Source organism: Primulina huaijiensis, chromosome 10, assembly GCF_012295235.1.
Source record: "Primulina huaijiensis isolate GDHJ02 chromosome 10, ASM1229523v2, whole genome shotgun sequence".
Taxonomy (NCBI): Eukaryota; Viridiplantae; Streptophyta; class Magnoliopsida; order Lamiales; family Gesneriaceae; genus Primulina; species Primulina huaijiensis.
In genome coordinates, this window is record NC_133315.1 from 16,235,741 (window position 1) to 16,258,823 (window position 23,083).

The 23,083-nt window shown below is 33.3% G+C and overlaps 3 protein-coding genes, 1 long non-coding RNA gene and 1 other non-coding gene across 11 annotated transcripts; 1 reads left to right on the forward strand and 4 right to left on the reverse strand.

The window, feature by feature from the left end:
* Nucleotides 1-1,498: 1,498 nt before the first annotated feature.
* TRNAQ-UUG (transfer RNA glutamine (anticodon UUG)) lies at nucleotides 1,499-1,570 on the reverse strand. Its single transcript has one exon. It is a non-coding gene; the product is annotated as a tRNA-Gln (tRNA).
* A 468-nt stretch (nucleotides 1,571-2,038) lies between these two features.
* LOC140985657 (UDP-glycosyltransferase 708G1-like) lies at nucleotides 2,039-3,648 on the reverse strand. The gene has a single exon (XM_073453531.1). It carries the CDS (start codon nucleotides 3,506-3,508, stop codon nucleotides 2,138-2,140), a length of 1,371 nt encoding a protein of 456 aa, XP_073309632.1. The 5' UTR covers nucleotides 3,509-3,648; the 3' UTR covers nucleotides 2,039-2,137.
* A 3,544-nt stretch (nucleotides 3,649-7,192) lies between these two features.
* LOC140986396 (UDP-glycosyltransferase 708G1-like) lies at nucleotides 7,193-8,608 on the reverse strand. Its single transcript, XM_073454623.1, has one exon. It carries the CDS (start codon nucleotides 8,571-8,573, stop codon nucleotides 7,212-7,214), a length of 1,362 nt encoding a protein of 453 aa, XP_073310724.1. The 5' UTR covers nucleotides 8,574-8,608; the 3' UTR covers nucleotides 7,193-7,211.
* An 8,966-nt stretch (nucleotides 8,609-17,574) lies between these two features.
* On the forward strand, nucleotides 17,575-18,530 carry LOC140986252 (uncharacterized). The gene is made up of 3 exons (XR_012176910.1): nucleotides 17,575-17,794; nucleotides 18,007-18,078; nucleotides 18,261-18,530. It is a non-coding gene; the product is annotated as an uncharacterized lncRNA (long non-coding RNA).
* A 31-nt stretch (nucleotides 18,531-18,561) lies between these two features.
* Nucleotides 18,562-22,879, reverse strand: LOC140986251 (uncharacterized). Of its 7 annotated transcripts, none has more exons than XM_073454358.1 (7): nucleotides 22,752-22,879; nucleotides 22,502-22,621; nucleotides 21,978-22,051; nucleotides 21,796-21,875; nucleotides 21,351-21,502; nucleotides 18,941-19,108; nucleotides 18,562-18,766 (listed from the first exon to the last, which is right to left on the reverse strand). In XM_073454358.1, exons 1-7 carry the CDS (start codon nucleotides 22,753-22,755, stop codon nucleotides 18,693-18,695), a joined length of 672 nt encoding a protein of 223 aa, XP_073310459.1. In that variant the 5' UTR covers nucleotides 22,756-22,879; the 3' UTR covers nucleotides 18,562-18,692. The 7 variants fall into 7 exon arrangements, with proteins under 7 accessions (XP_073310459.1, XP_073310458.1, XP_073310462.1 ...); XM_073454360.1 differs by having other exon boundaries at nucleotides 18,635-18,766; nucleotides 21,355-21,502; XM_073454357.1 differs by having other exon boundaries at nucleotides 18,563-19,108.
* Nucleotides 22,880-23,083: the final 204 nt, after the last annotated feature.

A 23,083-nucleotide genomic window follows, 5' to 3' on the forward strand; every position in this document is an offset into this window, starting at 1 on the left:
CAAGATAAAAGAGATTTTTTGACACTCAATCTTCGACTTAAGACTCGAACAAAGTAAGATTGAGAGTGACATTTGAAGATTGTAAGTATAAGGTTACTGAATTTATCGAAAAGCATAATCACCCGCTTCATCTTCAAGAGACAGTTCACATGTTGGCTTCCCAACGTAATGTTACAGAAGTTTAGGCCTATGAGATTGATTTGGCAAAAGATGTTGGGCTTAAACAAAAATCGATTTTTCAATTGATGAGTGAACATGTAGGAGGAAGAGATGGTCTCGGTTATACCATGTTGGATGCTAAAAACTATATTTGATCCCAAAGACAGATAAATATGGTATATGGGGAAATTGGTTGTCTGATGCGATATTTTCAACAACAATTATATTAAAATACATCATTTTACCATGCTAATCAGATGGATGTGGAAGAACAGATAACTAATGTTTTTTGAGCCGATGCAAGAATGCTAATTGACTATGAGTATTTTGGTGATGTTGTGTCACTCGATACCACATATTGTACGAACCGTGCACACCGACCACTTGCTATCTTCTCAGATTTATCCGAATAACATGATTTGTAAGTTATTGATACGAACCGAAATGTGATTTGCAATTTACTACTAGTTCGAATACTATTTAATACACATCGAAAAACACGTATGATGGTTTTATCATCATAAATATTATTAATTAAGTGCACTTAATAAAAAAGTAAGGTGTAAATACACTTTATATATATNTAGTTTTTTTTATCATGGATATATTTTATCCAGAATATTTGGACAAAATCTATACTATATAAAGGTTTTAAATTAGTTTTTATGAAAATATTGTATCCATTTAAATATTGAAAATTTAAAAATTCATATATTTTCTCTACAAATGTAAATATTTAATATAATTTCGTTATCGTTATTAAAACAATAATTAAAAGTTATAACAAAATTTTATGAATTTACTCTATCTATTAACGGTCATGATCATGATCCATATATGTAATATTCATTACGTGTTTCTTATTAATCATAGTACAAAACCATGTTTTGTATGAGATCTTTTTCAAGGACTTCAAAATAAAAATACACCGAGAGTAAAGTGGGAAATTCACCAAATTTGGATAAATTAGGCTCAATGTGTAAAAAACAATTCATCTTTTAAGATGGAGAAATGATCTATAAAAACTTTTGAAGATAAAAATATTTTTAATTGGTGCAAAAATAACTTTATCAAAAAATATAATAAATTGCGGAAACTGATGCTTTTATAAAATGTAAAACGTAGACGAAAGAAAGAAGTATGATTAATTAAGTCGTAAGAAGGTAATGTTACATAAAATTGATTAGTGAGATCGGTTTTAAAATTATATATGATAAAAACAATATTTTTTAATTTCAAATACCATGTTATAACCACAAAACGGATCGACTGGTAGGTATATTGGGCTTTGGGAGGGAGTTAAAAGAGCAACATAGGAAAAAGGTTAAATATAAAAAAGAGGTCCTACCGGGAGTCGAACCCAGGTCGCTGGATTCAAAGTCCAGAGTGCTAACCACTACACCATAGAACCTTGTGTGGTTCTGTATGAAATTACCAGAATTTATATAAATGATATAAAAAAATTTTATTCACTTTAAACAATAATAAATGGACGCTTGGAATTTTGAAAAAAAAAATTTAATGAACAAGTTAAATATCGTCAAATTTTTTTAATGAATTTATATGCATACCTCAAAAAATTTCCGAATTTGAGTTTCGTTTACAACATATACATATTGTGACATACAAATCAACTACTTGGATGGACTTCAAGATTTCTTTACCTCCTACCAGAAATAGGATTGTTTCTTGGTTCTTCATGGGAAATTCTTGGATATATTAACGATCATGGCTGTGCCCTTTTTCCAGTTTATTTGTTTGATCTGTTGAGACTTGAGATTGCTTCTTTGTTCCCAAGATTAACAAACACCACTGGTTCGGGTGGTGGATTGTTTTACCATCAAATGTGTTCAATTTTCTTGGATTCGTGAGATTCATGTATGGTCCAAATGGAAAAACTCGGCTGTTACTTAGAATTGCAATTGCTTCAAAAATTATAACATGGTACACAACTTGAAAACCAGCGCAAATATAAAACTCATTTTTCTTGGAGCTTCAATTCTTCGACTAGGAGGCGAAGGAACCCTTCGGAAGTCCCACCAATTTCTTGAGCCTGCCGAGCTATATTTTTCACTTCCTTAACTCGAGCTCTCAAATCTTTCGCCAGCATCAGCTTGGAGATCTCAACAGCTATATCATCTCCGGCCACCAATTTCTCCCCTCCCCAACCCCAATCCTCAACCCACAATCCTAAGCCTGCCGATTCCACCACCGCTGCATTAAACTTTTGGTCTCCATGCTGTGGCCAGGCTAATATAGGCACACCTAATCTTGCAGCTTCTGTTACAGAATTCCATCCACAATGGCTGATGAATCCTCCAATGGCCGGATGGGCTAAAATCTTGTCCTGATTCACCCATCCCTTAATCACCATTCCATATTTCTTGGTTCTGTCGAGAAAAGATTCACCCAATACTTGTTGTACTTCTTCCTTGTCATCTTTGTCCACTTTGTTCGTTTTTAGCACCCACAAGAATTTGCACCCGCTCTTTTCTAGTCCATTGCGTAGTTCTAGTATTTGATTTCTGGGCAGCGCCATCCTGCTCCCAAAGCTAACGAAGAGTACTGATTCGGGAGCTTGTTCGTCGAGCCATGGAAGGTTAGGTGCCTTTTCGACCTCGAAAGACTCGAAAGGACCAAGAGCAAGAACTGGTGCTAAATCAGGTATTATCCTTCCACTGTTCAACGCCTCAATCGATTCTGATTCGAGCCCGTCAAACGTGTTCATCAATATGCCTTTTACATTACTGAGACAAGGAATATTTGAACTTATAACGGCAGAGAAAAATTGGTTTGAGTCGAGCATTGGAGGCGGAATCCTTGAGACGGGTACTCGTCCTAAACCGGGGAGCTCAAGATGACCGTTTTCTTGAATTCCAACACTCTTGTGAAGCGCCAGCTTGGGAAGGAGAACCATTAGAGAAAAAAATCTTGCAGAAGTAGTGACCAAAACATAAGTAGAGATGGATTTATTCGAAGCAAAGCGAGAGATGCTGCTCGCAACTGAAAAATCGGATATTATGGCAGAGAGTGGTGGTGATAAAGTCGAAAGGATAGGATCCAAAATGTGAACTGAGTTGCTGATGGCTTCGACCTGCATAAAGAAAGGATCCTCGTTCAAGAAGTTGGATTTCTTGAAAGGACACGGCTGAAACTCGAGGCGTTTGATGTGTGGATGCAAGGCGAAGAAATTGGAGATTTGGTCTGATTCCGCGGCGGAGACGGTGGGGTGGAGGGTGATTACAGTGACCATGCAGCCATGTGCGGCAACGGTGGCGGCCAGACGGAGGAATGGAATCAAATGGCCGATCCCAGAACAGGGAAACAGAGCTACATGCGGTGGTGCCATTTTTGAATATTTTGGTGGTTGTTGAATTCTTGCAACCTTTTACTTGTTTCAAAACTGTGAAGCTTCCCAACAACCTGATGGGTGGTAAGTAATTGATCGCCCTCGTTTGCCTCTTCCCCATGAAACCAAAAATATCTTCTTTTCTTTTTCTTTTTTTTTTCTTTTTTTTTTTTTTAAAAAGAGTAAATATTTGTCCCATGCTATCTATATTAGAACGAAATCATCCACTCTATTATTTTTTAAAAAATATTTTTGTAATCGTAATAACTTATATTTTTTTAAATTTTATCCATTTTCCATTGGAACAATGATGGCCAAAAGCACTAATATGACAACGAAAAATATTGATATGATGTAAATATTACTGTGTTCAATTTCACGTCAGAACTCTGATGAAAATGATTAAAATTAATATATATATATGTGTGTGTGTGTGTGTGGAATTGCTTGCATGTTGTTTGTTGTGTTCGAACGACCTCATTTGCTGAGTATTATTAAAATACTCATCACTTACTCTCTCCTCCCCAGATAAATATGAAGAACATGTTGAGGAAGACGAGTCCGAAAAATTTTTGGGATGATGATTCTCGAGATTAGTAGTAGTATGTTTTTTTCATTGTAAACGTTTCCGCATTATCTATTTCAGTTGAAAAGACATTGGTAATTTTTTGAGAAATTATGATATAAACTGGTTTTGAGTTATACTGTGCTACGAAGCTGGTTGTTTTCGATTGTGTGATTGTTAAACAATGTCGGTGTCAACCCTGAGTTTCGGGCCGTGACAGTTATGGCTTCTCTATTATCTTTTATAACCAAGTCATGACCTAATTTTCATAATTAACATTAATGGGCCATAATCAAAGTCGATTAAGAACTTTAATTATTTAGTATGTTGGACTTGTACTCCTACAAGCTCATTAAACATATTTATCACTATATTTAATATTTAATAAACTCAACTTTTGAGTTTAATAAATTAAATTATCATATTCCACAAATTCAACTCTTTTAATTTATTCTATTCAAATTTTAAGTATCATAAATTCAACTTCTTAAATTTATTATCTAATAAATTTAATTCCTTGAATTTATTTTCTCAAAATTTAATTATCATAAATTCAACTCCTTGAATTTACTATTTTATATAAATTCAACTCCTTGAATTTATTTTTCTCTCAATTATTTTATATAAATTCAACTCCTTGAATTTATTTTTCTCTCAACGGGAACAAATGATCCAGTATTTGTGTGACCCCTCAATGGTTCAGGGATACAGCTAGCCGTGGGTTCACAACTCTTTGTGATTCAGGACATAATCGTTTATTCGGGCTTACCCTAATTTGCCTCATTCTATGTATCAACAATTGATCATGAGAATATCAGAAATCATATTTCTGATTAAACTCATCGAATCATGGTAAGAGCGTCTAGTAGCATCGTCCCATGATTCCTTAGGTATTACCGATAGTGCATGCAAGAACTAGTCGGTTATGATTAACGTACAGTACGGTCCATTCATCTCATATATCCCGATCGAATCTGCAATCATTGGTTCATCGAGGGTTGCATAAGAATTCAACAACTATGTGACCATATTTGAAAATGAATAGTGGCATCGAATGTACAATTTTGATAACTTTTTCTCTAACGTACATCTCATATTGTGAACAGAGATTCCGTGCACTATTATTTCATCATATCACATAGGATATCCACACCCGTAAGTGAATTCCCGACTACAATGCACTGGCTCCTACATGTGTCGCAAATGTACCCAATCTCGCCACCTGATAACCCACATGGAGTCGGTAAACGAGTCAAAGCACAACCCTAGCATACAGAGCCTCAGTGTTGTTCCGGGTCATAAGGACTAATGATGTACAATCATAACCACAGACTTATCCTCTCGATGAATGAGAACCACTTGGAAAGTATTAGGGAGGACATTTCGGTATAATCATCATATGACTACCCATCTGCATGTTTGGACATCTCTATGACCTTAGCAAGAAACGCGGTACACAACATCACATTTGCTAGTCTCGCTCAAGCGACCTTTATCCATGTTTTAGGCGGCTGAATCGACTAAGAACGAATTTAGATTATACAATGTTTACAAATGGGTTTCAACATCAAATTAAGATTCTTTTGTATTAAAGTATAATTAAGGTCTTTATCTAGGTTGATCACATGAGTATACAAATAAAGAAATAAAAAACCATGAAATAATGAATTATATTAAAATAAAGATTGTTTATTACAACTGATTCAATAAATTTCCTTTCTAACATTTGACTTACAGGACATCTATTCTAACAGTAACTTCATCAGAAATCTCGAGAATTATCAAAATCTAGAAACCAAAGTTATTCTAATTAGATAAGAATTTTGCGATATGCTAAATAATATTGCTAACTTGTTCATATTCCATATCACTAACGTATCCTAAAATAATATTTTAGCCACTGTTATTTTTCGAAGTATTAATTACTCAAAATCCAGTATTTCTAAGCAATAAGCTTCCTTCTAACTGGATGTGAATCTAAAATCCAATAATTTAAAATTTAAAAAAAATGATAAAGGGTGTTACAGAAAAATTAAAAATTACTTTTTAATAATATTTTTGTTAGAAGTGATAGAATCATTTAAAATTAAAAACATAAATAAAATAAAGAAATATTTTATTGTGATATGGTAAAATTACTTTAATTAATCGTAAAAATATGATAAAAGTTTTCACCTATTTTTTTATGTTCTAAAAAATGTTGCCTTATTTATCTAGAATTTTATGTTTATTAAGTAACGAAACCTATAAATAACGGGTCTGTAAACCTCAATACAGAAATAAAATTAATAACCGGATGTATTAATGAATTTCACATGAATAAAAGTTAAAATTTTAATTAAATTAGGGAAATAGTTATCTAATTATGCATGCCATATAGCTATCTAATTTAATATGCATACAAACACTGGATCATTTGTTCCCATCGAGAGAATAAATTCAAGTAGTTAAATTTATAAAAATTGAAAATTTAAATTATTAAACTCAAATGTTGAGTTTATTAAAGATTTAATTAAATATAGTGAGAAATATGTTTAGTAGACTTGTAGGAGTTCAAATCCAATATGATAAATAATTAAAGTTTTTAATGAACTTTAATATAATTAATTAAATTAGTTGGACTAGTCCAATTAATTTACAAAGCCTATTAAATTTAATTGAGGAACTTAAATCCACAATTATGGAAACTAGGTTAAGGATGATCATGTTTTAAGGTAAGGGAGTCACAACCCTAGCCTCCGTTATTCCTCTTGCAGTTTTCGAAAATTGCATTCCAAATTCTCTCAAATTTTCGGCCATCCTCAAGATTTTTAGGGTTTGAGCCTTACTCTTCAACAAAAAACCTTTTCCAGTACAATTTAGAAGATGAACAATCGATCCAGTTGTGAACTTTATAGGAGGATTGAAGAAATGAGATTTTGAAAAATGTTCGTAGGGAAATACAACAAGTGTTATATCCGCTAATACTGGAATAGTTGATGCCAAATGATTTATTTACTAAAGGTATATTTACAAACAACCTATGAATATTTGTTTTTACGAGTACCCAAGATAATATTTGAATGTCAAATTAAAAATTTTAAAAACTTCCACTGTGTTTTGAATACAAAATTGGAGTATTGGACACGAAAAAATCGATTACCCAACATTAAATTCGTCCATTGGGCCTCGAAGCAACGCATCCAAATCCCCACCGATTTCTCTTGCCTTCCGAACTATTTCTTTCACTTCCTTAGCTCTGACACGGAATTTCGTGTCCACCATCATCTCACTGATCTTCTTTGCTATGTCATCTCCGGACACCAACACCTCCCCAAGCCAACCCCAATCCGCCCACAATCCAATGCCCGCCTTTTCGACCACCTCCGCGTTAAGCTTTTGGTCCCCATTTTGCGGCCAAGCTAGTATAGGCACACCCAATCTTGCAGCTTCTGTTACAGAATTCCATCCACAGTGGCTGATGAATCCTCCAATGGCCGGATGTGCTAGAATCTGTTCTTGTTTCACCCATCCCTTAATCACCATTCCTCTTTTCTTAGTTCTTTCAAGAAAAGATTCACCCAATACTTGTTGTACTTCTTCCTTGTCATCTTTGTCCACTTTGTTCGTTTTTAGCACCCACAAGAATTTGTACCCGCTCTTTTCCAGTCCATTGCGTAGTTCTAGTATTTGATTTCTGGGCAGCGCTGTCCTGCTCCCAAAGCTAACGAAGAGTACTGATTCGGGAGCTTGTTCGTCGAGCCATGGAAGATTAGGTGTCTTTTCGACCTCGAAAGATTGGAAAGGGCCAAGTGCTAGAACTGGTGCTAAATCAGCTATGAGTCTTCCACTGTTTAAGGCATCGATCGTTTCTGATTCCAGCTCAGCAAACGAGTTCACGAATATGCCTTTCACACTACTGAGACAAGGAATATTTGAATCTAGAAGGGCTGAGAGGAAGTGGTTTGAGTCATACAGTGGAGGAGCAATACTCGAGACGGGCACCAGTCCTAAACCGGGGAGTTCAAGATGACCGTTTTCTTGAATTCCAACACTCTTGTGAAGCGCCAGCTTGGGAAAGAGAACCATTAGAGAGAAAAATCTTGCAGAAGTAGTGACCAAAACATAAGTGGAGATGGATTTATTCGAAGCAAAGCGACAGATGCTGTTGGCAACTGACAAATCGGATATTATGGCAGAGAGTGGTGGTGATAAAGCCGCAAGGATCGGATCCAGAAGATGAACTGAGTTGCTGATGGCTTCAACCTGCATAAAGAAAGGATCTTTGTTGGAGAAGTTGGATTTCTTGAAAGGAAGCAGCTGAAACTCGAGGCGTTTGATGTGTGGATGCAAGGCGAAGAAAGTTGAGATTTGTTCCGATTCAGAGGCGGAGACTGTGGGATGGAGGGTGATTACGGTGATCGTGCAGCCACGAGCCGCAATGGAGGCGGCTAGACGGAGGAATGGGATCAAAATTCCCGTCCCAGAAGAAGGAAACAGAGCTACATGGGGTGGCGCCATTTTTGTGGTTTTACTTTTACACAAAATAATCAGATTATCGTATCAATCCGTCGCAACACCGATCATTTTGTTATTTAGACTCGAACAACCTTTTTTTTTATTTTTTTATTTTTTTATTATGGCATGCGTTTGGTTGGAGGATAAAATAATTTAATGATTAATATGTAAATGATAAAGAAAATGATTGTCGTAGAAATGTAATATATGGTGTAAAATAATATTATGTTTTGTAAGATTTTTAAGTGTAGGATAATTTTGAATTTTTTGATGAAAAAACAAAATTGCCCTTTCATCTCTTTTTTTCTTCTTCCACTCCGACGGCCGATCCGGCAGCGGAGGTGGCGGCGACGGTCCGACGACGTCGGTGCTGCCGACGGCGGCGACGGCTGCCGGCCGTCCGGCCGGAAGTGATTGGCCGGCGTCGGCTGCCGGCGACGATCGGCCGGCAGTCGGTGGTGGTGGGGCCGACAGAGACGGCGGCGGTCGGTGGTCGGTGGGCGGTCATGGCGGGAAGTGGTGAATATATATAGGAAAAGAGTGAAATTGAAAAAATAGGAAGGATTAATAGTTGGATACATAATTATAGGGGGTGATGATTGATTATTTTATCTCAATTAATATAATCTAATCATTCATAGGAGAGATTGACTTGATTAAATAAAAACGTACCAAACATGAGATTAGATAGGTTAAAAAATTATAAACCCACTTGATTCCATTAACCAAACACGGCCTTAGTTAATTATTTTATGTTTAAATAAATTTCCAGCCCACCGATTGTTTTTTTAATTGGGGTTACGTACACTAACTCAAGACAGCGTGGCCTACTTGATGCAGGTGTCTTAAAAAAGTATAATAATAACTAGCTATTTCACACATGCGGTGTGTACAATTTTTTTTATAATTATCGAGGGATTAAAGTAATATTTGATAAATTATCGAGCGATTAAATTACTATTTGAATAGTTGTAATTTAAAAAAAAAAAGTCTTTTTGAAATAAAAAAAATGTAATTATGATATAAAATAAAGACAAAATTGGAAAATAAAAAACATACCAATTTTTTGTCTGTATTAGAGTCTTAATAGATATTAATAGATATATAAATAAATAAATATTTTTTTATTTAAAAAAAGCAATGCAAATATCTTGTCCGGTTCTGCATCACGGGCTGCTAATCTTTTTGGATAAAAAAATTTAATAAATAAATATTTATTTTGTGTGTATTGGAAGTTTCTGTGCACATTAAAAAAATTGAAGGAAGTTAATTTTTGATACAACTTAATTTTATCTTATTGTGTTTAAAAGAAACTTAGGATAACAAGGTATTCAATAAAAAATTCTGTGATACAGATCTTCGACCGATGCAATTCATGAAAAAATATTATTTTTTATGTTAAATATATATATTTTTTACTTCAAGTATGAATCGGGTCGGTTTGTCTTACAAAAATAGATCCATGAGACCGAGTGACCTAATAGACGACATTGTGACGCGTACATACAACAATTAGTGCTTCTTTAATTTGTTAATTTCTCTAAAACAATTATTGTAAATTTTATATCATGGTGCCTTTCTTTAAATGAATAATTTGATTAGTTAATTCCATGTCCTACCTAATTTGTAAATCCTAGACAAAATAATATGTTAAACTACGACTCTCTTATGGTAGCTATTAAATTGAAGTTATCGAACAATGTCGCATAAGGGTAACCCTAAATAGTAATTAGTAAAAATGTTGAAAAGTTATAAGGTTTTCATTTCTCCTGTTGTTTTTGTTTAAAAAAAACAAGGAGGCACCATGGACATGGCATGGCATCCGTGTGCGCGATACAAAGGGGGAGCATGACGGTGGTCGTCAGCTTGACCGTGTGTGTTGTATGTTAAAGGCCGTAAGCCGCATGGGTCCAGTACGACTAAGACACGATCGAGGTCCGTGTACCTAGGGTTTTTGAAATTTTGTATAAGCATGGATTCTACGTACATGCAAGTGCATCTCATTTTCTACAAGTTTGATTTCAAGGATTTAGTAGTTATGTTATAATACTATAATGAACCTATGTTGGTATATGTATGAGATTTATCATGTCATTGACTCATTTTGAACATTTTGGGCCAAAGGATCGAGGAATAGATATCAGTTGAATGATGTTGATCACTTGATCAGACTTTAGGAGAGGAAAAGTGATTATAGATTTTTCGTTAAAATATGAGATTGAATTTTAATTTCTTTAAAAATTTGTTTAAGAAAAATCTATAATAACGTTTTATAGAGGTTGCAAACACTCTTTAGAATTGGTACTACATACTCGAGCTACCACACTGATAGGATCGATTAAAGGAGAAGCATTGAGTTACAATAGCTCGATTTTTGAAATATTGAACACCGATGAATTAAACCGAGTTTGATTTTCAAATCAAGCAGAAGACACTCAAAATAATCTTCATAAAAACTGATTAAATATTTTCAAAACAATTGAAAGATATGCAAGTTGAATGTATAAAAATGTTATGGTTGAAGTACTGTATATATTAAACACTTTGTATGCAATATTTTGATATTTTAAGAACACATAAAATACTTTAACAATGCAACTTAAACACAATAGCAATAATTAAATATAATAAATAAATAGACAATAATTTGTTTATGGATATTCAAAGATTATTAACACATATGTCACCCATTCTTCCACTTATGAAGGATTCACCAGAAGACTTTGATTTATACAACTCCTTATACAAATCCGTTTCAACTTAAGACTTATCTATTGCCTAATTGAAACTCCTAGCACACTCGATTATAGGCTACAATCTTACAATCCACATAATATTTAACATCTCTTATGTCAAAACTACAAATACAATATTCAATGTCTTTGTATGTAAACTCACTCATATAAACTTTGAAGCTCAACTCTCATCATGTATATGTGTGAGTGATTGTATGTGAAGAATTTTACAATGTATGTATATATCAAATGTATTACCACATTTGGGCTTGCTTTGATTTGGTCCGATCCCTTTGATCTGACTTGAACTAAACCAATTCAAGCTGATCAAGTCGAGCTATTCTGTTCTTTTGAATATAACTCCTGATTCATCGATTTCTGAGAAAAAATGATAAACATGAAAATTTTTTCCATTTAACTTAGCTTTTCATGGAATCAAGTATCAATCAATTCCAAGTTTGTATGAAAGAGATATGATTGACAGATATTATTGTTGGCAATCTGAAACTTGTTCTTCATTAAGTGCAAAACCATAAATTTTATCATGGTTTACCAGTTTCTTCTTATCCGATTCAAACTTTGACTTGTGAAGTTGATTTTATATCATTCTCTTATCTTCGTAACATATATTGAATCGTTCCATTTGAATAATCGAAATGAGATATATGACCAATATACCAGAACTGATCAGACTGAGGTGATTGCTGTTTTCGTTTACGTCAGCTTGATCTTGGGACTAATATTTCGTCTAAATAATATCCGAACCAACTGAGTTATTCTGAAAAAGAACTTGTGTATAATTGAGTTTTCTATTTAGTTGTTTTAGCGGCTTGTCATTTTCATCACAGAGCTGTCGGATTTTATCAAAATACTGTAGCTCGTCAGATTTTCAAATTAGTTGATTTTGAGTTTCAGCTTTTAAATTGAGCTAACAACTTCACACTTGACTAAATTTGTTAGAAAGATAATAACAAGTTTTGTTATAATCAAAATCAATATTATCTGTGTTATCCAACCTAAAAAACACGATTGTTTGTGATTTTTATTTGTTATTGAATTTATGTAGATAATTTTTTTTTTGAAGTAACATCGCACAGAGCATGTGTTAATCAATCAGTTAAGGTATATTGCGAAACATGTGAGAGAAACCATGTATTTGATTAATTTTATGTTGTATTTGGATTGACGAAAATTTATATATTTCAAAATAATAAAATCCACTAGTTTGTTTAGGCATATCTACTTGATAATGTATTTCAAATCGCAAATAATTATTTTTTGAGTCATTTTGGTGGATTTCAAATTCATCTTAACATGAAGCAATTTCAAATTGTCCCCAAAATAGTTCCTCAAATTCATATTCTTCGATTTAATTGCAACATTAGTGTATGACATTGTTAATCCATATTTTTAACTACATTTTGATGAAATTTTTTTATAATTCCAAAATTGTCCTTTCATGTATTTATTTAGTGTAATAGAGTGTGCTTGAAATTTTTAATATTTTATAATTATAAAAAATGATCTTACTAAATATCATGTTATATTTAATTTAATTTAATTTGTAGAATATTAAAATTAGATCAATAACTTCGAAAACAAATTGGGTACAATACATAATATTCATGTATATTACACGCATAATGTGTGCGCTTAGTCAGTATTTTGAATCAACTGAGAGCATGAGATATATGAATCCATGATGTTTAAAATTATTTCACTGAAGATAGATATTTGATAATTATATACACATTGTGTTTCATTCATTGGCCAAAAAATGACGAAAAAGGGAAAAGTAACATGTGACTAAAAATACAAATTCATCGTTAACAAGACCAAATATGAAAAAAAAAAAAAAAAAAAAAAAAAAAAAAAAAAAAAAAAAAAAAAACATGCAAGTTGCATGGTTAAAAATGCAAAACACCGTAAGCATGACCAAAAATGAAAAAAAAATATGCAAGTTACAATACTAAAACTACAAATTCGTTTTTAAAATGAATAAAAATGAAAAAAAATACGAATTATATGACTAAAATTATAATTTTCCCTTCTTTCTACTCTCATGCTTTCTCATCTCTTGTAACATTAGAGACCGGGTTGGTCGAGCCAATATGTGTAAATCCAGTCGAGTTGTATTCGAGTATATATCATAGCCCAAAGCATGAAATGATTTGTGGTATACATTGTTCCTATCAAAGTAAAAGGTATAATGGAGTACTCAGTTGTCCAATTTTTTTTTAAAATTCCCAACAAATCCAAGTTGCATATATTCATAAATCACGACCCATAATATTCTTTTATCCAAATACATAAAACCCTTAAACTTAACACACTGCTACACAGATTTATATTATTTTTTGTGTCCTTTGTTTTGTTTTGTTTTTGTTTTTTTAGTTAGAGACGAATATTATTACAATTAATTATCGAGTTGAAAATTTCGTTTTATATTTGAGATCTTGAAGACAGATGAGCTATATGTTATTGATTTTTTTTTAGTCATTATCACTTCTTTTTGCTATATATACATCATAGTTGTGTGCGTGGTTGACTGATAATATAAGAAATCTGTAAGACTTTGCGGAAAATTGAGATGGAGAAAAATTTGTGTGAGACGGTCTCACAGATCGTATTTTGTGATACGGATATCTTACTTGCATCATCCATGAAAAAACATTACTTTTTGTGCTAAGAATAGTACTTTTTATCATGAATATTGATAAAATTGACCCGTGATAAAAATTCGTGAAATCGTCTCACAAAAAACCTACAAGGAATCAGCATGCTTGTGACGGTACTATGCTACACTATTTCTGGCTAGCTGGTTCGGTGGCTACACCAACCTCTATTTGGTTATTGTATATATAGGTTAGGTATACCTATATTTATTGTACCTAAATTAATGAAATTATGACAAGCAAAACTTTTGGTAAATTCAAATTTTGATTTAGAGAAAAAAAAGATGAACAAATTTTTTTTGGTTTTATTTTGGGGATATTGAGGGACCATTGTAATTCATCATATGTGTTTATTTCTTTACAATTTTGATCATCTGTATTGTTAAAATTAATTTTAATTATATATCTTTCAATTTTTTAAAATTTTAATAATTTTTTTAACGAAAGAACATAACACGGTTTGATTATAAAACGTTTAAAGAAGCCATTATTCAAAGGCCGATTAAAGTTTTCTCACTTTTTTTTTTTAAAAAAAAGTATGAAACAAATACATTGATCACCTTGATATACTTACAATTATGACATATTATTTAAATTATATATAATTTACTTTCTGTAATTTATTAGATTACTTAACCATTAATGGTGTGGAACAGATGGCCTGCTTAAAACTGTATATAAAATTAATTTCAGTTCACACCCTCAAACTATGCCTTAATTAGATTTTACTCAAATCAATTTATTAAACACTAATTTAACAACTTGGCTTACTATTAGATTTTACCCATNTTAATGAACTTGTACTAAAACATTTGGTCAGGTCAATTGTTGTTCTATTATAATTTTAAACACAAGCCCAATTCCTTGTAATAATTTTTTTTGGTTGTGAGAACAAAAACATTCGAAATCTTATATCGCGATTGGTCAGATGGATTTGAAATTCATAAATTTTGATTATATTTTTATTATTTATAATGAAATGATCGATCAAATCTTAAATTCACACGTTATTTACTTACACATGACTAAGATAAAAGTAAAATATATTTCAATTCACACTATTATTGGGTGAAATCAATTCGAATTAAGTATGTATTATAATTCATCATAATCCAAACACAAACTTAATGTATTAAGAATTATATCATATTATTACATTTGCTAGGTTAACAAATTTATTTCTTTAATAAAATGATAATTAAAAAAATATAAATCTTTACATTCATCTTCTGATAAACAAATAAATATCAAATACATGAACTACATATATATGAATACCAAAAAACACAAAAAATCCTGTGAGACAGTCTCACGTGTCAATTTTGTAAACGGATATTCTATATGGATCATCTACGAAAAAATATTACTTTTTATGTCAAATATATTAATTGTATTGTAAATATGAACACAATTGATCCGTCTCACGAATAAAGATCCTTGAGACCGTATTATGAAAGACCTACTCTACCAAAAAAACTCATAAAAATGTCTATAATATGAATATGTTTCAAGTACAACAATTACATCCGAAAAACGCGACAAATGTTTCTCGTAAGAATATAACTAAAGAATTAAAAATTACTAAATTTAGGTAATATCCAATAAAATATCATTTATTTAGTCTAAATCTAACATTTATTTAGTGTAAATTTTTAGATTACATAATGTGAATGAGTGTAATAAATTGTAATAATGAAGAAACGAATTTGAGAAATAAAAGTTTGGCAATACCTAATTTTAGTGGCTTAAAATTAATAAAACCATTTAATGCAGTAGAGTAGAGCCTGACGGTTTACCTACTGAAAGGATAAAATTAAGAAATTCAACATCACCCCCAAACTATAACTTATTTATGATTTGACCCAATTATTTTAGTAAATCCACAACCATGCCTAAATCGAGTATAATTTTTGGAAATTAATTATCAGTTTGAATACAATTATCATATCAAAATTTGTTTGATTCTGAATTTTTTCCGTACTAACAATTTCCGCATCTAAATTCCAAATATCACTTTTTTTAAAATTAAAAATAGCTTTTAATTGGATAATTTCCCTATCCGAAATAATCTAGTAATTTAAGGAGCTAGATAAATATTTAATTTACTATTTTATACATTTATATCAATTTAATTTAAAAAAATCAAAATTAAATAAATTTGGATATTTTTTTAGAATAATTGTGGATATATTTACAACTCAAACTTCTAGTTCATTTTTAAAATGCAAGTAAATAAATTTTAATCATGAATTAAACTAAAATATTAACTATGTCAAAATTATAATGGTAAATGCAATGATACGTTAATTAATCTAATTTTTTTTTAAAAATCAATCGATGCAATTAAATTAATATTGACCAGCAAAAGAGGTAAAGTAAACAATATGTTAATCACAAAAGATAAATATACAAATATATATAAGAAAAATATATAAAAACTAAGACTATTATCTGTATACCATTTTGTATTTATATGTGTTCCATTTATATATAAAATTTATTTATACTAGTAAAAGATACACACGCGTTGTATATATTATTATTGATGCGATCCGGATTAAATGGATGAGCCGGGTCAGGTACTCCACCGGATCTGCTATCAGTATGATGAGGGAAATAAGAGCAAAAATGTTCGGATTAGAAACTTTCCTCCCTTGAGTAGCCGAGGAGATCTGCGAACAAGAAAATAACCACGGGAATGGGTGTCGGAGGGGTGTCCGACGTGACCACTTCGATGCTTAAGTCAGTGAAGGACTCAAGCTGTAAACCAATGTAACCAAGTTATGGTTGTGAAATTGGTGTGGAAGGTGAGTAGTAAATGAACAATAAATGTGTGCATTCAATATCTGAATAGAGAGTAAATGTGAGGAGAGAACCTGTATTTATAGTAGAAGATATAAGCTCTCTGTGCTGATCATTAATTATAGTAAGACGGCTGATTATACTTTATTATTCTGACATGTCAAATCTCATACTAGTCACATCCAGTCTATCTGATTTTATCAACCACTTGTATTAGTGTCAGAGATAGGTCGGCCGCACATACCCTACTTTGTCGACGTTATTAAATGCGACACTCATATCGAAGTGGCCTGGGTAGAATGCCTCTCGGGAAATTTCATAAGAGCCCGGGCATACAATAATCCGGGGAGGTTATGCCCCAGGTGCTTCAATGGCTCGACCCTTCGATGGGCCTTTTCTCAGATTATCCCTGCCAAGTTATATATTCTCGGTACCTGATAGCCTGAGACACGAGCTTCTGTGCAGCTTACCGTATTATTGACCCAGGAATAATCTATCTTCCTGATCCGGGCACAACTCACAACCCGGGACATCCCGGGCATTATCCATGGCTCGGCACATCTCGGGGTATCAATTATTATTATTTTTAATTTGATCAAATAATACTAAACAATTAACACGAAATTTATATATAATATAAATCGAAACAAAATAAACACAAAAACTCTTATGAATCGTCTCACATGTCAATTTTATGATACAAAACTCTTATTTGACATGAATTATAAAAAATATTAAATATAGACTATTCGATATTTTTATGGATACATATACGTGAGAGAGTAGGATACTTGCTCAAGAATAAAATAGTCATTGCACTCGAATCAACGATTTTACCAATTTGCAATCTTGCATTTTCTCTTTTTTTCTCCCTCAAAATACACATAAAACAGATGGCAAAAAATTGTTAAAGAAACTTGCGTGAAACGAAAGTGGGGCTCTGTGATAAATCTTCTCCGTTATTTGTGCAAATACGATCTTTGTGAACGCAAAATAGACAGGTAAAGAGAAGGTGGGGTTCTTTCTCAGTTGAATTCATCTTGTTTCTTGAAATTCCTCGATATATTCTTTATCTGTTTGTTCTTACAGGAAAAAGGGCATAAAAGGGAATATTTTCTGGTTTCAGGAACAATTTTTTTTTTTAGAAAAAATTATTTGTGTTCTTTTATTGTGTATAAATTGTGGGTCATGCGATTTCCTTGTTCTGAATTGGGTTTTTTCTAGTTTCCCTGAGATTATGATCTTGTGGGTGAGTGATGGTCATCACTTTATGCAAGCTTTTACATGGATTTTTAGGTTGGTTTTCCGTGAATTTGGGTTTCCTTTTTCCCTTTCAATGGATTTGATCAATCTGTTGATTAGATTTTCAGAAATGTATGACGTTTTTGTGTTATTTTGGGTAGGAAAGTATTCATAACCATTTCATTCAGGGCATGATTTTGTTGGTTTTTTGGATTAAAGAACATCGTTTTTTCCAGCCCCAGAGGAGCCTAACTTGTAGATGACTGGCGATCGATTTCTGGGTAGAGCAGAAATGGTTACCCTCGAATGAAAATGATTCGAATTTCACTCAAGTTTTCATAATAAAAAATGCAGCAAGTCACATGGGTTGCCCTTAATCTCAAGGATTTTTTATAGGGAAGCTGAAATCTGCATAACATATATGATATATCTGAATGCTTCGAACTAGTATTGCATGCTGAGTCTATCCAATGACATCAAGATTGATCATAGTAAGCATCTTTTGTTTGCAGGAGTTTTGAGGTATCCAATTTTTCTGCCATGGCTGAAGAAAGTACTGATTCTCTGCTACTAATTCCTGAGAAAAATGAAATGGATTCCCTGAATATAGGTAAAAACTCTGCAGAGTACTCAGATTCGCTGAATGAAGGTGACTCTACTGATTCCCCTCATGACACAGCTTCCACAGGGATATGCCATAAGAGGGATGATTCTAGAAGTAATTCTACTGAAAAGTTGGAAACTGCGAATAGGAAAAAGGTTCCCCATTATCTCAGAGCTTCCACTGGTTCTTGCCATGACTTGTGTAAACATGGAAGAAAACATGAATTTGAAGAAAAGGCTAGGATCCCCCTACGAATTCGAATTGCAAAAATGTCACCTACTGAGCAAAATGGTGTTGGCAAAAAGAATTCACCTGGATTGCAGCCTTCTCCTGATATTAAATTTGTTTCACCGAAACTTAAGCCATCCTTGGATCGTATTCCTGTTTCCTCGAGGAAAAATGCATCATCTGGCAACAAGATTCCTTTGACAAAGCACAAGATTTCACCCGGGAAGAAAACCCCCCCTTCACCAGATCCCCCTGAAGTTATCAAGAGGAAAACGTTGTTGCCAAGTAGAAATTTAGAAGTTACAATAGAACATGGTTCTTTGAGTGATAGTGAAATGTTAACAACTGAGAAAAAAACAGGTTGTTTAACAAAGAAACATTCTGCCGTGCATTTGAAATCAGTCAAGGATAAAATGATATCTCCTTCTGATTCTTCGGATGGTATTTATGGAACACTGAGAAGAAACAGTGATTTCACACCAGTAAAAAGGGCAACAGAAATGAAAACATCTGCGCAGAAAGCACGGGCGCCTCTCATTTCTAACTCGTTCCCCAAGAATTCTCTTAGCAAGACAATATCCACTCCATCAAGAAAAGCTAGAAACTTGGCTCCTTTTCCGAATAATCAAAATAAGATACTCAGGTCAAATGCCAAGACATCGATAAACGAGCAGGTTTCTGGGAAAACCTCGCATGTCATCAAGACGAGATCAAATGCAAAGGCACCACCTTTGTCCACTCATATAAAAGATGTTGATAGGGGGACACATAAATTTGTCCTTGACAAGAATAAACTTGATAAGACCGGCAAGGCTCCTTCTCTGACACAGAATGCCAACAAGGCTCCAAGAAAGAGCAGAATGACTGTGTCTGATGACAAGTATCGCTCTCCTGTGAAATTAAAGTTCAAGAGTGGAAAGGTAGCTGACATTCAGTCTGATAATAACACTCCTCGAAGACTCAAATTTAGGAGGGCAAGAATTAACACAGCAAATGTGGGAATTTCCTCTGTAAAGGTTGTTTTAAAGCACCGAGATGTGCAGGGGAGGAAAGACGCTCAAGGTTTATTCAACAACGTTATTGAAGAAACCATCAGCAAACTAGTTGAGAGCAGGAAAAGTAAGGTTAAAGCCTTGGTGGGAGCTTTCGAAACGGTGATCTCTCTCCAAGATGGTAAACCATCTTCGCACACTGTCAAGTTGAGTGGCGATTAATCTCATGTACAGTTTCAAGTAAATTTAGGAGAATCATATAAACTTGTGAACATAAGAGTGGCCTTCGCAAGTATATGAAGGAGATTTGTTAAATGGAGCTTAGTTTTGGAAAGCGTGGAGTACTTGTTTCATTGTGTGCTTGTGCCTACAAGTTTACAGGGTATGCTCGATCTTTCTTTCCCAAATTATTTAGACTGATAGGGGAGGAAGATAAGGTTTGGACATGTTTAGTTGTCATCCTCGAGTTGCAAATTACATGCTTGAAGTATTCAATTACTTGTTCTGATACAAACCCATGTTTCAAGTCAGTTTCTAAACGTTTTTTGGTTTGAAATTTGTTGTGAACATTACAGTTACAATGAGTTGTTTGTTTCTATTTCTTTATGATACTGCATTTTGTTAGAAGGATCTTTTACTATTTGAAACCTTTTACATTCTTTCACTGAAACTGTATTTAGTTTCAATATCTTCTCTTCTTTTCTCAAAAAACACTGAAAAAAAAACTGTCGGTACCGGGACGAGAGGTTTGGCAAGGCAATACATGACAAGGGGATTAGAACAAGACCTCTCAAAAAAGAAAATTATAGAAAAACTCGATTAATTATTTATATTTTGATATATGTTGGCTCATAGTTTGTTTTTATGTTTCATAGCATCACTACATCAAAATTACTACACGAGACCGCTACCAACAATTTTATGATTTGCCACCATTTGTTGAAATTTCCTCCACAAATGAACCAAAAAAAAACCGAGTAGAATTGCAATGGAACTACACGCACTCTCTAAGATTTTATCTAACTACAAAGACACTCCTCGAGATGGTATCGTTGTAAGCATAACAATTCATAAATTCTGCTCTACATGCTTGTGCTGCGCTTCTGCTTCAAAGTCCAATCCCACAATTTTCATTCTGCCAATGTTTACTGCACATTCTAAATGATGTTAAAATATGCCGTAAATCGACCCAACGATCCATACTTGTGAAGACAAAAAAAAAAGTATTCACAAGATGCCAACACGATGCAGAACTTTGGATTTGGATAATGGAAGTATATGGGGACCTTATCATTCAAAACTCGGCCAACGAGGAAGCTCAGAGATTTGATATTTGATATCATGGAATTTTCCAGGAATTACTATCAAACAGCCAAAAGAAGAGAAAACAAGCAGTTGCTACCTTACCCTTCTGTCCAAATTAATATTTGTTGTCCAGAAATAAAGAACAAAAATAAACAATTGTGAATAAAATGAGCTCAAATAGAAGAGCTTGAAATTACCTACAGCACCCATTCCAGATAACTTAGGCATGAACTTCTTGATGTGGTCCTCGGCTGCTTCATCAGCTTTCAATGTTTCACATTCAAAAGAAATGGAAACCTTACATTTCCCATGCTTCTCTTCAAGCATTCCCATAACATCCTCCTGCCACCTGTTATAAATTGAAATGCCTGAGAATCAACACATTGCAAAGGAACCTTGCCAAATTCATGGATGAGTCCAATCTCTATGCATATACTGGAACCATGACTCACGACTTCACTTATTGTAAAAGGATAACTGGAGGATGGTACTAAACCACATCTGGTGGTAGCATTGTGCTGAATGCGATTTTTTTTACAACATGCTGAATATGGTTTTAATTACAATGGAAGTACATCTTATTCTGAAAACACGAAGGAGTTTTGCACGCCAGAAAGACAGCCAAATTATTTGATGGCTTACCCATGAGCATGGTCAACATTACAAATCTTCGCTGCATCGTGTCCTCTGCATTCCACCAGTATATCCCTTTCACTCCTGTTCTTTATAGTTGCAAATTATTGAATAAACAGCATATATCAGTCTACTATAGCCAACAAACTTTGAAGAAAAAAACAATTTCACATGAGAAGAATGATAATTACATTGTAATCTGTAATAGTGAGCTTGATCAAACGGTAATCCTCACCCCGGCTGCACTCCCTTTCACATTCAATCTCTTTTTACCATGAAACATGGATGGAGAAATACAAAGACATAAACTCATTGTAAAAGCAAACAAGTATATATGAAGAACATGATACAGAACTGAGAACGAGAAACCATTAGTATACGCTAGTGAAAATGCACTGTTTACATCACAGGGAAATTTCCCTGTATATGGCAGCTTTTCCAAAGAAAGCGCCACATCTAAATGTTGATGATACAAGTTGGCAGAAAGTTGAGAATGAAAAATGGATTAACATAGCACTCGAATGGAAAAAACTGAATTCCAGAGTAAAGTAAGCTACCCTCCATAAATTCATCGATTGGAACCTTATTAACTTTCTACAACCGGGCGGAAAAATCAAGATAATCAAGGCAACGCATTCAATATCTAAAACAGAGCAAACATAGAGCCATGACTAAATGGTTCACCTTTGAATAATGCCTAAGAATAAGAGAGTACCGGTGCCGTGTAATCCATAGCAGATGGACTGGGGAAGCTGGATAAAATGGCCTGAAATAGACCCATTAGGCAAAAGGGCCATTGAAGCCACGCCTTCCATTACATTTTCCCCATTTTCATCTGTAACGACAAAGAATCAAGCAGCAGTACAGCACCAAAAATTGGCCGACACATCAAGAAGCAGTACAATGAGGAAACTTATGTCATTCGCATTCAAGAAACGTAGACATTTCCCAGAACAAAAACTTACCCATTTGGTGTTTTCTTTGTGATCTTTTCCGAATCGTTGCAAGGCCAAGAAAAGATCAGTAGCAAGAGGGGTTGGGGTTTCGGTTTAAAAGCGTGGAATTGCTAAATTTTCGATGGGTTTATGCAATTTATAATATAATAATACAAGACATGTATGGTCAGATAAAATGAGGCTAGAATCAAATGCATATTTTAATCTCATTTTATTTTATTTTTGTTTGGTATAACTTTTGTGATGGAAACACTCATTTCAAGAATGCTTACTATGAGAATAAATATTCCAAACTCATGCTATTCAGTTTTATTTATTATACATGGATCTTTTACAAAACA

Excerpts from the sequence above, each read along its gene's own strand:
- LOC140985657 (XM_073453531.1), bottom strand. The coding sequence starts at position 3,508 with ATGGCACCACCGCATGTAGCTCTGTTTCCCTGTTCTGGGATCGGCCAT.
- LOC140986251 (XM_073454357.1), bottom strand. Across the intron at positions 21,876-21,977 it reads TCACTATTACAGATTACAAT|AACAGGAGTGAAAGGGATAT; the intron begins GTAATTATCATT and ends GCAACTATAAAG. Across the intron at positions 21,503-21,795 it reads AATGTTGACCATGCTCATGG|GTGGCAGGAGGATGTTATGG; the intron begins GTAAGCCATCAA and ends AATTTATAACAG.
- LOC140986396 (XM_073454623.1), bottom strand. The coding sequence starts at position 8,573 with ATGGCGCCACCCCATGTAGCTCTGTTTCCTTCTTCTGGGACGGGAATT.